The sequence below is a fragment of the Prinia subflava genome, chromosome 1 (assembly GCF_021018805.1).
Source record: "Prinia subflava isolate CZ2003 ecotype Zambia chromosome 1, Cam_Psub_1.2, whole genome shotgun sequence".
Lineage (NCBI taxonomy): Eukaryota > Metazoa > Chordata > Aves > Passeriformes > Cisticolidae > Prinia > Prinia subflava.
The window spans coordinates 29,581,426-29,594,649 of record NC_086247.1 but is presented as its reverse complement, the minus strand read 5'-3'; the positions used below and the strand labels follow the sequence as shown (position 1 = coordinate 29,594,649).

Here is a 13,224-nt window from a genome sequence, read left to right as displayed (position 1 = left end):
TTACTTTCTCCACATATCACAATTAATCTTTCCAGCCCATTTCTGTACTGCAGTACACCCCTGAAGTATGTATTTGTTCATGCTAAATTTTAGGAGTGCAGAAGAAAGACAGAATTCTGTTTGATGGTTTCAGAGTATTAGAGGTCTGAAGGGTGCAGCCCTCTGTTAAAGCCAATCCCATGTCACTGTGGTGGGTGGCAGTTCATGTAGATCTCTACATGAACCTGTAACATTCACACATTTATTCATGGGTTGTTTACACCTGCTTGTTTTTGTGCCGGCATCTTGTACAGCCAGCTGCGCTCTATTTTGAATATTATTTTTTGACATGCATAGATTAGGTACTCAGTGTCACCTGGGTAATCTAAGAGCACAAGGACCATTGAATTGCACTCCTATGTCAATAATTTGCAAATTCTTATTCAGATTTTTTCACCTTCTTACAGTGCAAACAAGGGTCAAATACAGAGAAAAATAACCTAAAATTCTCCCTGAATAAGTTGCTCTACAAGCCACTCTTTAGAGAGTGAAAGGAAAGGAGAAAAGGGAGCCCATTATTTGAACAGCAGGCAAGTACATAATGTGATAGAAATGATGATAGTTTTAGGGAGATATTAAAGCAGTATCTCTGCACTGCTACATGATAGGGCTGTAATTGCTAAATTAAATGCCACAAAATAAAAATAGTTAGTCATTGTCATAACTCCAGAAAAATTATTTGCGACTTCAGAAATAGAAATACTTCAGGAATTAAAACACCAGCAAAAAAACTGGGGAAAAAAAGTTTGATATACAATGCAAGCTGAGTTGGATAAATACTCAAAATAAAAAGTAACTTTCAACACTTTATTATAAAAATTACTTTGCCATTAGCTAATGGTAACTATTTACTATGGTGCAATAATGAACAAAACTCAGAACTCCTACTCTTGCACTATTTCAGTTTGCTGAGGGTGTTCCAAACACTGCCATTGTTGTATTCATGTGATTTTTACAAGGTATGTTATACCAGATATGAGCAGTAGAATATTTGGAAATGTTTTTTCATATATTTAATTTATTATGCACCAAGGACTTTGTGTCATGAGGAATTCCATTGTGGTTAAGTAGGCTGCTGTAATAGCAATTTGACATCCTTTTTCTGTCACTTATAACAGTAACTCAGATAGTGTTCCTATCTTAGAGCTGCTTTGATAAAAAGAATGAAAAAGATTACTTCTTTTTCTGAAGCACCTCAGGGGATTTGGCCAGGTATACATCAAGTCAACTGCACATGGCTGATATACAGAAATGTAAGGATATTACATTTCCTGAAGTTTGTTAAAAGTTGATTTCTGATAAATTCTTAGTCTGCCATTATTTGATACCCTTTCAGTGCTGTAAAAAAAGCTCCCCATAAATACAGTAATTTAACAAGCATTTTTGAATTTCTAGAAGCACTAAAGAAGCCTGGTTTTTAGAGCATGAGTATCAGTGGTAATTTCTGAGCACTGAAGAAAAAAAATTCTAATGAAAATTGAAGCCAACATCCTATAACAATGCAAAATAAACTACCTGTAGTAAGCTGTTTTGTTAATATTCCTGGTTTGCTGTTGCAATCAAAATTCTGTTGTCCCACTTGTACAGACTGGTAATTTCAGCTTCCTTGCTCTGCTGTAGTAGATATGGTTTCTAACCTGCTTATTTGAGCTCTGAATGGGGTAACTGTAGCAACATTACAAAAAATGGCATTTTCTGTGATCAGATAGCCATTATTTTTGGGCAATCAAATAATAAGCAAGAAAATCACTTGTGAAATAACAGCTACCTTCATGCGCCCTGTCTTGACCTAATTTGCTACAAAACTGGAAATAGAAATTGCATCATCATAAAGTCTTGGCCGTTTTGGATATTGTAAAGCAGAAAGCACAGTTTACTCTAAAAGCAAACAGTGATGACCACATTTACAGTGTTAAAAGAGACATTAATCAGCTGTCCTGCCCAGGTATGCTTTGATAAAACTTCACAAGTATCAATTTTCACTTAGTAGCCATAGACCCCTTACTCCAGTCACAATAACATCTAACAACTTGCCAAGTTGTTTTTTGGCTTTATCTTTACAAAACTAATCCCTTTGAAATGGGCTTTTGAATCTGTACTAAGAAAAATGACACCAGCCTGACAGGTTATGGAATAACTCAGTTGAGTACTGTATCTATTTCAAGTTGAAATAATGCTAAAATATCACATTCTCAAATTTAAAAGTTTGGATATCTTAGAATGAATTTTAAAATTCACAGCGAACTTCTGCCTGTATGCTATGTGGACTTGTTACAAGGGAACACTAGAAAAATCTACATTCAATGTATAAATAAACTAAGACAGTATATGTGGAGCTCAGAGCAAGGTTTGTCTCCCTCTAAGAGCCTGGTTGGGGAGCTAAATTCTTTCTTGTGCTCCACTGAGTTATGAGGGGCTTAGGCTGCACCTGTGACACCATAGAGCTCTCCAGGACATCCATATGGCAGATGTGGCAGAAGATTTAGGCATACTCGTGTCCTGCAGGGTAGATGACTGTGAGCCAAATGAGATAGCTGACATTTCTTTCAGAGGTCTTAACAGAGGCATCTAATGCCCTTTGATGTGAGCAAGCTGCAGGGTGCCTGAGACATCCATATGGGATTGGCAGGGGTGGTACTTAGGGGGGATCTGTGTGCTTCTACACCAGTATCACAGGACACCCAGCAGCGCCTCAAACATCCCTGACCATTCAGGCTGGTCACAGAACATATTGTAATAGCTTTTTGTAGCAATTTAAAGGCAGATATGTAATTTATAACAAATAATTAACATGGATAGTTTAGGCGTATTTTTCTTAGAGAAAACTTATGAGCAGACTTGGCTTTATTTGAATCTATCCATTATTTTAAGTTTTTAGCACTCTTTATTGTTACAGTTTTTTATACTCTACAGATCGACTGCATTTAATTCTCTAAACTTTATTAATATTTGATGTTCCAGTTCTGTTATTTGTTGGGGAAAGATGGCACAGGGCAGGAATGTATATATGTATATATGTATATATATAATGAATGTTCTGTCCCTGGCACCTCTCACTACTTTTCCTGATAATAGTGTCATACTTAAGTGAAAGGAGGTGTATAAATCCTGTAATTGGGATAGTGAAAAATTGCTCTGATTGATTGCTTATTGGGTTTAAGGGTAAAATTTTTGCTTTACCCTTGCAACTCCCACAGTCAGTTGCAGTGTACCCGCTGCTGAGGGCAGGTGAGGGTTTAGCTCAGCAATGAAGACGTCAGTCACCTCTCCAGATCACTGCCTCCCTCCAGCTGGAAGGCTGCCTGGAGATGACCACCCTCTGGCACCCTCTGCAATCTGGTGGTGCCTTATGCCATGGTAAGAGCTGCAGGAAATCAGCTACATTTCAAGAAAACATTTGAGTCACACGTAGAAAGGCAGCTGAAAATGAGCAGCAGTGTTTGGTGTTCCAAGATGCAGAAGGATTGATAGTCCTAAAGTCACAATTTCAGTAGGAGGAAATTAATCCACTTGCTAAACCAGACAACAAACTGAAACTGATCTGCCCCCAAGCCTCTTTGCTTCACTTAATGACTTCATATGAAAATTAAAATTCAAAAAAATAGCTATAACCTCCAATATGAACATTGTCAGCTTACATTTGTGAGGTTATCTGGGCATTTTAGGGACTTTTTAAAGCTTTTGTTCTTTGCTGACATCTCTATGGGTCTTTAAAAGCAAGTTAAGGGTATGTCTGATTAAATTATGTCTTTGGTCCAAATAATCTCTGAGACCTGTGAGCTTTTCAGTGGTGAAGTACTGGCACCATTATGGAGAAAGATATCTTACTTTTGAGCTGCAGAAGGAGTGATACTGTCTTCTAGAATTTATTTCTTAATGATGTATGTGGTGGTGTGGATGGTTGGACTTTCCCCATTTCAGTATGTTAAACCTCAGTTGGACTCCACAAAGAAAGTTGGGACAGTGTAAGCAGGAACAAGCAGGTGCTGTGAAGGACTGTGACAAGGAAAAGAAGGACAGACGAGGGAGAGGATTTAAAGAGAGAGACTTAAGGAAAAAGGAGAGGGTGCTGAAAGAAGGATATAGGAAAGAGGGTTTTGAGGCAGAGAGAAGTTGAAAGATATATGGGTGGTTTACCAAGTAGGAAGGATTTAGATATGTGAAAAAGATGAAAGGCTGGTGGGTCCTATATTGTATGTTCTGCACAATGCTGTATGTTCTGCACACCCCCCCTTAATTTAAATTCATAAGTTGCTACATCCTCCCTACAAGTCCCTATTCCTAGCTCCCCTTGGTCACATGTTACCTTTTCCCCTCTTCCCGCCACTGTGTTATCCCTCCCCTATCCCCTAATTGGTTCAAGGCTTGCAACCCTTCCCCTTATCTCCCAAGTGTCAAGTTTCCATTGGTTGCCGCAAAGAGGAACTCCCATTTCTCCTCCCCTACCCCGAAAGCATATAAGCTGGTGCATTTCTTTGTTCGGTATCCAGTTCAGCCTGGTTCCACTTCGGTCTGGACAGTGCTCTGTTGGATTAAAGTTGTGGTTCCTCTGTCTGGCTGGCTGGATCCTCCTTTCTCGCTCTTAGCGCGTCGCTTCAGTTATCCTACTGCCGTTCAGGCCTCTCCCAGGGCCAAGAACCCACAGGGCTGACCCCTTCGTTCCGCTGAGGGGCAGCTCGGATTCCGCTTGCTCCGGTGCCTGGGCTGGCTCGGGGCGAAGCCAAGGGGCTTTAGTAGCGGCACCGCGACAAGTGGCTGGCGACCCAGATGGGACCCTGAGGAGAAGCCTTGAGTCTCCGTGGAGGCTCTTGTCTTCCCTCTTTGTGGTCCCCGTAAGGATTGGCGGTGCTTGCACCAGGCGCGAGCACCGAAGAGTTTCAGATCCAGGGCAGTCCCACCGCTGCGAGTCGAGCAGCCTCTTCGGAGGAGCGCTCCTCGCAGATCCAGGAGGCAGCTTCGTCGGCAGCACTCCCGGCGAAGTCTTCTGTGCGCTGAGGGTTCCCCAAGACCGCAGGTAAGTACCCTCCGTCGGGGGCACGCGATCAGGACCCCCTCTCCAAGCCACAGGGGAGGGCTCCGAGGAGAAGTCTGCGCAGGACCGGGGGGTTAACGCTTTTGTTCTCGCTCCCGGTTTGGTCGTGCCCAGGCAGTTTTCAGTTCTTTTCGTTCGGGTTTGTTTCGTTAGAGTGCTCCTGCCAGCTCTCGAGGGAGGCTCGGAGCTGGGGGAGAGTCGGGTTTTTGGGGACGTTGCGTGTGCCGCGCGCCGGGAGGATCAGTGGCTTTAGCGAGTGCAGGGTTGCCCGGTTTTTAAGTTGCGGCAGTTACGGTTTTCTGTTTGAGATTTAGTTGGTCCGGTCTTGGGTGAGGGTGGTTTTTCAACACCGGCGAGATGGGTGCCTCGCTTTCGACCACCCAGAAAGGAGTTTATTATGTTCTTGTTAGAGTTTTGGAGGAGAACAAGGTTCAGTTCTCCCGCGGTTCGTTAAAAAGGCTGGTGCGGTGGCTTTCCATGCAGTTCAGTAACACGTCTGAAGAGCTTGTGAGGAACCCCCGTTATTGGGAGGCGATCGAAAAAAAGGCGGCCAATTCGGATAAATGTCCCCAAGATTTTATGTTTTTGATTGTCAAATTTAAAACGATCGCTAACAGCTCTCCCCTGCATGAAAAGCCAACGCGACCGCCCGCCCCAGTTTCCCGTTCCCCTTCTCCCAATCCCCGTGTTCCTCGGAAGGGAATTCTGAGGAGAGCCGCAGACCCTAGGTCTGCCAGCCCAGGCTCTCACCAGAACTCCCGGTCCCCCAGCCTCAGCAGTCTTGTCCGGACTGCTGAGGAATCCTCGGGTCGCCCTGGACAAGCGGCCCGGGGACGCAGCCCTTCCCCTGTCTCCCCACGTTATCGACCAAAAGTTAGATTTAATCTTGCTGCGTCACAGGAGCCACAAGATGGCGCCTGCGACACACAAGATGGCGCCCGTTCGCGCCGTTCTCCTACCCCTCCCCCGCGTCCCCCTCCCCCGAAATCCAATCCCTTCCTTGACCCAACCCCTTCATACCCGCCCAACCCCTTTTATCTGCCCAACCCATTTTACCCCTTGGTCCCTCCCACACCCGCCCCCTCTGTTCCCTCCCTTGCTCCACCCATGGCTCCTCCCACATACCCGATGTCTCCTCCCTTTGTGGCCGCCCAAACCCCGCCTTTGGTTCCTCCCTTTTCCCACGCTGACACTCCTCCCACTCCTGCCCCCTGGCCCGCCCTAGGGGCGGAGCCAGGCACTTCTCCCCACCCCGGAAGGAGGCCATCTTGGAATGATAGTTCCCACGCTGCCTCTTCCGGTTCCCACGGTAAGGAACCGGAAGACAACAGCGATGGAAACCAGGAAGTACATCTCTCAGCTGCGCCTGTCACCTACCGAAGGGCTCGCGGGAGTAGCGAACCAAAACCGAATTGGCAGCCATTTTCACAAAGTATAATTCGAGATTTATGTAAGGCGCACAAAGAGTTTGGGAGAGAGAGCCCGTACTTCCGCGGCCTCCTTCAGGCAGACCTAGCAGCTGCGACAACCCTTCCTGCAGACTTAAAGCAATTATTTTCTTGCCTGATGACACCGGCTGAATTTGAATTATGGCTTGCTGCATTTAGGCAAGCCCTGCGGGAAGAGCTGCCGCACCTGCCACTCCCAGCAATTGATGAGGGAGGTAATCCCCTTACTGTTGAATTGCTGGGAGGAGAAGGTTCCTTCGAGTCCCCTCAAATTCAGGCACTGCTCATTCCACCAGCAGTTTTGCCTAGGGTGCGAGACCTGGCCTGCAAAGCCTTTTTCACGATGCAGCCTCGTGCACCCCTGCCGCCGTTCACCCAGATTAGGCAAGGGGACACAGAATCATTTGTAGATTTCGTGGACAAGATGACTAGGGCTTTAGAAATACAAGTAACGGACGGGCTCGCCCGTAAGAGAATTTTGGAGGAGATTGTTTTTGCTAATGCCAATAATGTGTGCAAACAAGCGATTTTAAGTCTCCCTCCAGAACCCCCACGGACTCTACAGGTGATGCTGCAAGTTTGCCAGCAAAAAGTCCCTTTCCTGCTTCAACATATGACCACCGCAAGCAAGCAGGGAACTCGGCAGGTGCATGCTGCGGAAGATGCGACTCCTCGTCGCCCACAGGCCCGCAAGCCGGCAGCGTCGAACCCAGCCAGAGCACGGGTCGAGTGCTACCTCTGCCATGAAAAAGGGCATTTTGTGAGCCAATGCCCGCATAACTTGCTGGCAAAGCCTCGGCCGCAGCAGGACGACTCCGAACACAATTCAAAAAACTAGGGGGGGAGTGCGGGCCCACCCGGCATGATGACCCCAACAGGGTGGGCAGTGCAGAAGAGAAGGCAGTCAACGCCTTTGGGGGTCACTGGACCAAGACAACTATCTCGGACTGGCATTTCCTTCACCCTTCCCAGGAGGGAACTTTCCCGGACTTGACGTTAACACCATTTTGTAAACCTTACAGGTTGAGGCTCACTCACAGTGCACACCTCAGAGATACCAGCTGGTACCCAGTTCGCGTGGATTGCGAAGACCTTCTGGACTGGCCTTTTCAAAGGAAAGGTAAGTTCATTGTTGTTGGGGACTGTAAATACACTCCGCAAGACATTGAGGTATACCCGGGGACCTATAAGGGTGACCCCAGGTTCCTCAATGTCTGGCTGCGTTCCACTCATCCCCCAGCTTTCCACCCAAAGGGACAAATAGTGGCCCAGGCAATTCCACACACCAGGCCAGATCAGTATCAGGTTTACCCTGAGGAAAGGCCACTTTCAGTCAACGCAGTGCATCGGATCACAGAAGAAAAACCTATAATACAATGTACGATGTCCATTGGGAATGAGTCCGTTAATAAAGGTCTTCTTTTCGACACAGGAGCAGATGTCACGATCATTCCCACCCGGGAGTGGCCGTCACATTGGGCCTTGGAGGACGCGCCGGCGAATATCTCCGGAGTAGGGGGTTTTCAATCGGCTAAGAGATCAGCGCGCATGGTGAAATTCACGGGGCCGAAAGGGCAATTGGCATATACGCGCCCTTTCGTTTGCAAATATGAACGGCCCCTGCTTGGTAGGGAGCTCATGTCCCAATGGGGGGTCACAATTAGTATCCCAGACCCCCCTCAGGTTTTTTGCCTAGCGGTCACTGAGGAGCGCCCAATCCTCAAACTGAATTGGAAAACGGATAATCCAGTGTGGGTTGACCAGTGGCCGCTATCCAAGGAGAAATTAAAGGCGCTCGAGGAGCTCGTGGAGGAGCAGTTACAGAAGGGTAATATCGTGGAAACGAATTCCCCCTGGAACTCGCCCGTCTTCGTCATTCGAAAGAGTGACGGAAGGCGCTGGCGCCTCCTTCACGACCTTCGCCAAATTAATAACGTTATAGAGGACATGGGATCCCTCCAACCAGGAATGCCATCCCCTGCCATGCTGCCCCGAAATTGGAATCTGGCAGTTATTGATCTGAAGGATTGCTTCTTCCAAATTCCCCTACATCCGGATGACGCACCGCGTTTTGCCTTCTCGGTGCCTACCATCAACCGAGCGGCCCCAAGGAAGAGGTATCACTGGAGGGTTCTTCCCCAAGGTATGAAGAACTCCCCGGTGATGTGCCAGCTGTACGTCTCTTCCTTGCTGCGTCCTGTGCGCGCAGCCGCGGAGGAAGTTATCATCCACCATTACATGGATGATATCCTCATTTGCGCCCCAACAACAAGCGAACTAGATAGAGTCCTCACACGCGTAACAGATTTGTTAGTTGCTGCAGGGTTTGAGCTGCAAGCAGAGAAAATTCAGCGGATGCCACCCTGGAAATACCTGGGGCTGGAAATCGGACGGCGGACCATTGTTCCCCAAAAATTGGCTATCCGGACATTAGTCCGGACCCTTGCGGATGTCCATCGACTCTGCGGAGAGTTGAATTGGGTGAGGCCCTGGCTGGGTCTCTCCACGGAGGATCTAGCACCCCTCTTCGATTTATTGAAGGGGGGAGATGAGCTTAGCTCTCCCAGGGCGCTCACCGCGGAGGCAAGGAAAGCACTGGAGAAGGTACAACAGGCGTTGTCATCACGCCAGGCGCACAGATGTGACCCCGGCTTACCCTTTCGGTTCGTGGTGCTGGGTAAGCTCCCGCATCTCTTTGGGGTCATTTTTCAGTGGGATTCGAACACCACACAGCATGACACCAAGGGCCACGGGGGGAGAGATCCACTGCTGATCATAGAGTGGGTCTTTCTTAGCCACCACCGGCCCAAGAGACTTACGAGGCCACAAGAAATCATGGCTGAGCTGATCCGCAAGGCACGTACGCGCCTTTGCGAGTTGGCCGGTTGTGACTTTGAGTGCATCCATCTCCCCATCAAATTATCCTCGGGCCAGATCACCAAACCCATGTTGGAAACTCTGCTTCAAAATAATGAAGCTCTACAATTCGCTCTGGACTCTTTTACGGGCCAAATTTCAATTCATCGGCCGGCCCACAAATTGTTCAATCTGGATGGAAATTTTGAATTGGCATTGAGGAGTGTCCGAAGTGCAAAACCACTCCAGGCCTTGACCGTTTTTACAGACGCGTCCGGGGCTTCTCACAGGTCAGTGATGACCTGGGAGGATCCCGAAACTCAGCAGTGGGACAGTGATGTTGAAATCGTTGAGGGTTCGCCTCAAGTCGCTGAGTTGGCCGCAGTCGTCAGGGCATTAGAGAGATTTCCCGGACCGCTAAACATAGTTACCGACTCTGCCTATGTTACAGGGGTAGTGTCCAGAGCTGATCAGGCAGTATTACAGCAGGTTTCCAACGACGCGCTTTATGCGCAGCTCTCGAAACTTATAAAGCTTGTGTCCCACCGAGAGCACCCCTTCTACGTGATGCACACAAGGTCGCACACCGATTTGCCAGGGTTTGTTGCAGAGGGCAACAGGAGAGCAGATGCTCTCGCTGCTCCTGTGACAAAGACCCCACTGCCTGACATATTTCAACAGGCACAGCTCAGCCATGCTTTGTTCCATCAGAATGCACCAGCCCTGGTCCGCCGATTTCGTATCACCCGGCAACAGGCCAGGGCGATTGTGGCTTCGTGCCCATCGTGTCAATCCCACTCCGTGCCGACCATGCACGCCGGAGTCAATCCCAGAGGGCTGGGAAGTTGTGAAATCTGGCAGACCGACGTCACCCATGTGGCGGCGTTCGGGAGACTCCGGTACGTGCATGTGTCCGTTGATACCTTCTCAGGTGTAGTCTATGCCTCCGCACACGCAGGGGAGAAGGCCTCCCACGTCATCCAACACCTCATTCAGGCCTTCTCTTTCATGGGCATCCCCAAGGAAATTAAAACAGATAATGGCCCTGCGTATACTTCCAGGGAGCTTGCAGATTTCCTGCAGCAATGGGGAGTTGAGCATAAAACGGGCATCCCTCACTCCCCCACGGGTCAGGCCATTGTTGAAAGGACCCATCAGAACGTCAAACGGGTCCTTCAACAGCAAAGACCAGTCCTGAAGGTTGAGACTCCACCAATTAGATTGGCAAGGGCACTTTATGTGTTAAACTTCCTAAATTGTTCTTATGAAAAGCCAGATCCGCCAGTTGTGCGGCATTTTAATAGCAACCGCGACTGGGACCTGAGTGAGCAGCATCCGCCGGTAACCGTAAGGTTTCCCGAAACGGGGAAAGTGGAGGGCCCACTGACGCTTTTGACGTGGGGGCGCGGGTACGCCTGCGTCTCTACTGATGCCGGGCCGAAGTGGATACCCTCCAGATGGGTTAAACCGTATATTGAGAAAAAAACTAAAGTCCGGGAAAACGGAAAGCCCCAAGTCGCCTCTGCGGCTTTACGCCGCAGAAGGCGTGAGTCCAGTGACTCAGAGGACGAGGAGAAGTCAGAAGGCTGGGAGGACCCCTTTTCCAGTGATTTCCCACTTTGTAACAATTTGTTTTTCTGAGTTTCTGTTTAGATCCGTCCAACCATGAGCGCCAAGACTGCCATCAGTTCAGCCGTCCTCTTCGCCAGTCTCCTGACCATCGCCCAGGCGTGGCTCGTCCCCCAGCCGCAACAGAACGTCTGGACTGTCTTGGCCAAATCACTGGGCCAAGACCACATATGTCTCAACCAAGCGAGTGCCGCGAATCCCATGGCATCCTGCCTCGTGGGGATCCCATTTAAAGATCGTGAGATGCCCAAGATGCTTCTAGGTTATGCTCAAAAACTTAGACAAGAAGCTGCTAAAATGGAGCATAACCTAAAGCATGCCCATTACATCGTCGCGTGGTACAATTATATTAAAAGTCTTCCAAAGTTAGAAAACGAGCCTCAGGAGCTGGAGCTTCTAGGTTCCGCCAGAGCCGAATCTTGTTTTCATATCCGCAACGACCACGTCCAGCGTCACCACCGTCATTTTGTCTCCTCCAAAGCCCATTTTAATACTCATTGGTGCAACGCTGTGTCCTTTAGTTATCCTCCAATCCCTCCCCAAAAATCAGCCCAAGTCTTTGCCCATCCCCGCCAGCTTCCCAGGGGAACATTCTTGATTTGCGGAGACCACGCATGGGCAGGTATCCCCTCTCACCTCTCCGGAGGCCCGTGCACCTTTGGGACCCTCGGATTGTTTTCACCCAACAAATCACAAATTTTGGATTGGGTTACACAAAATTCTACAAATGGTGCACATCTATTGGCACACTCTAGAAAGAAGAGAGAAGACTACTCTCTCAAAAAATTGGCAGACGATTGCGATGAGGAAATTATCCATTGGAGCAGATCTAAAGGCATCGCAATCACAGTATTTGCGCCGTGGGTCGCCATTGCTAAGACCCTCGGAGAATTAGGCCATTTGGAATGTTGGGTAGCTAAGCAATCCCGTTTGACTTCTAGGGCCCTGTCAAACCTCCTGAAAGATGAGGAAATTACGAGGCAGGCAACCCTCCAGAATCGTGCAGCCATCGATTACCTCCTGCTCCTCCACGGTCACTCGTGTGAGGAGTTTGAGGGGCTCTGCTGCTTTAATTTGACATCTAGGGCCAAGGGGACTCGCGAGGCACTCAAACAAATGGAAAACATGATAGGAGACATCAAGCAAGAATACGGGGACTGGCTCAGTAATTTGTTCAAGGGATGGGGAATCTCGGGTTGGACGGGATCGATTCTTAAAACTGTTCTGTTAATTGTTTTTGTGCTTTTTGTTGCTATTGCCAGCCTTGGACTAATGAAAAAGATGTTGCAGAATTTGATTTCTTCCTCCACATCACCACCCAAAGCTGAAGTCCACCGAGTAGCCGTTGAAGTAGGCCCAGAAGCGTTCAAGGAAGAGGAGGAAAGCTTCGTTGATGAGGACGAGCAGGCTGAACAGCTTGAAATCACCGTAGAAGAAGTGCGCAGCCTTCCTCGAAAACAATGGCCTACTCAACAGCAGTGGTTTGCAGAATCATACCTACGTTCTGAACACCTGGTGGACCCCCCTCAATTCGGATATCTGAGATAGGACTCACAGGGTCAAAAATAAAAGAAAAGGGGGAATGTTTATATATTACCAAGTCTCACTTGGTAGGAAAGAATTTGGTTGGGCCTTGGCTAGGAACACTGTTAGTCCATGACTACCACTGCAGAGGCTCAATTAAGCGCTTATAAAGTTCAGTATGAAAAAGGAGAGATTACAAGGCTCACCATGGGTTTTATCAGGAGAATAACCCAGCATGATGTATGGCACATTGGATTTTCTTCCCTAATTAGTGTGGTAAGGTGGAAAATATATTGAATTGCAGTGTTCACTGGCTTAATCAGACTTCAAGATTAATTGCTATGCAATCAATGTGCCAGTGAGCAGAGGTGCAAGATATCAAGGGCTGATTCTCAGGGGGGATTCAATGCTTGGGTCTTCTTGCCATTTGTACTAACAGCTGCTAACTCACAAGGTCACAGGACACATAACTGAGCAGTTTAAAGGACACAACAATAACGGTGATGAAAGAAGAGCTACCTGAGTAATGCAAAGTGTCAGCTGCTGTCTTAAAAGGATAACATATCTGCCTTTGAAGACTGCTGCTTGAAATGTCAGTAACTAGATGTCTGCTTCCTTCCAGGTGTACTGCCACAGAATGCATCTTCCTCAAACAGCAACTTATTACAAAAACAGGACCGTAATGCTCAGAAAGAC

At 48.0% G+C, this 13,224-nt stretch overlaps 1 protein-coding gene across 1 annotated transcript; it reads left to right on the top strand.

Annotated features, from left to right (window-relative positions):
• The first annotated feature begins 7,502 nt into the window (after nt 1-7,502).
• Nucleotides 7,503-12,575, top strand: LOC134547913 (uncharacterized). The gene is made up of 2 exons (XM_063392072.1): nt 7,503-7,639; nt 11,029-12,575. Exon 2 carries the CDS (start codon nt 11,041-11,043, stop codon nt 12,550-12,552), a length of 1,512 nt encoding a protein of 503 aa, XP_063248142.1. The 5' UTR covers nt 7,503-7,639; nt 11,029-11,040; the 3' UTR covers nt 12,553-12,575.
• Nucleotides 12,576-13,224: the final 649 nt, after the last annotated feature.

What these genes read in the sequence shown, in the direction of transcription:
- LOC134547913 (XM_063392072.1), top strand. Translation starts at nt 11,041, where the DNA reads ATGAGCGCCAAGACTGCCATCAGTTCAGCCGTCCTCTTCGCCAGTCTC.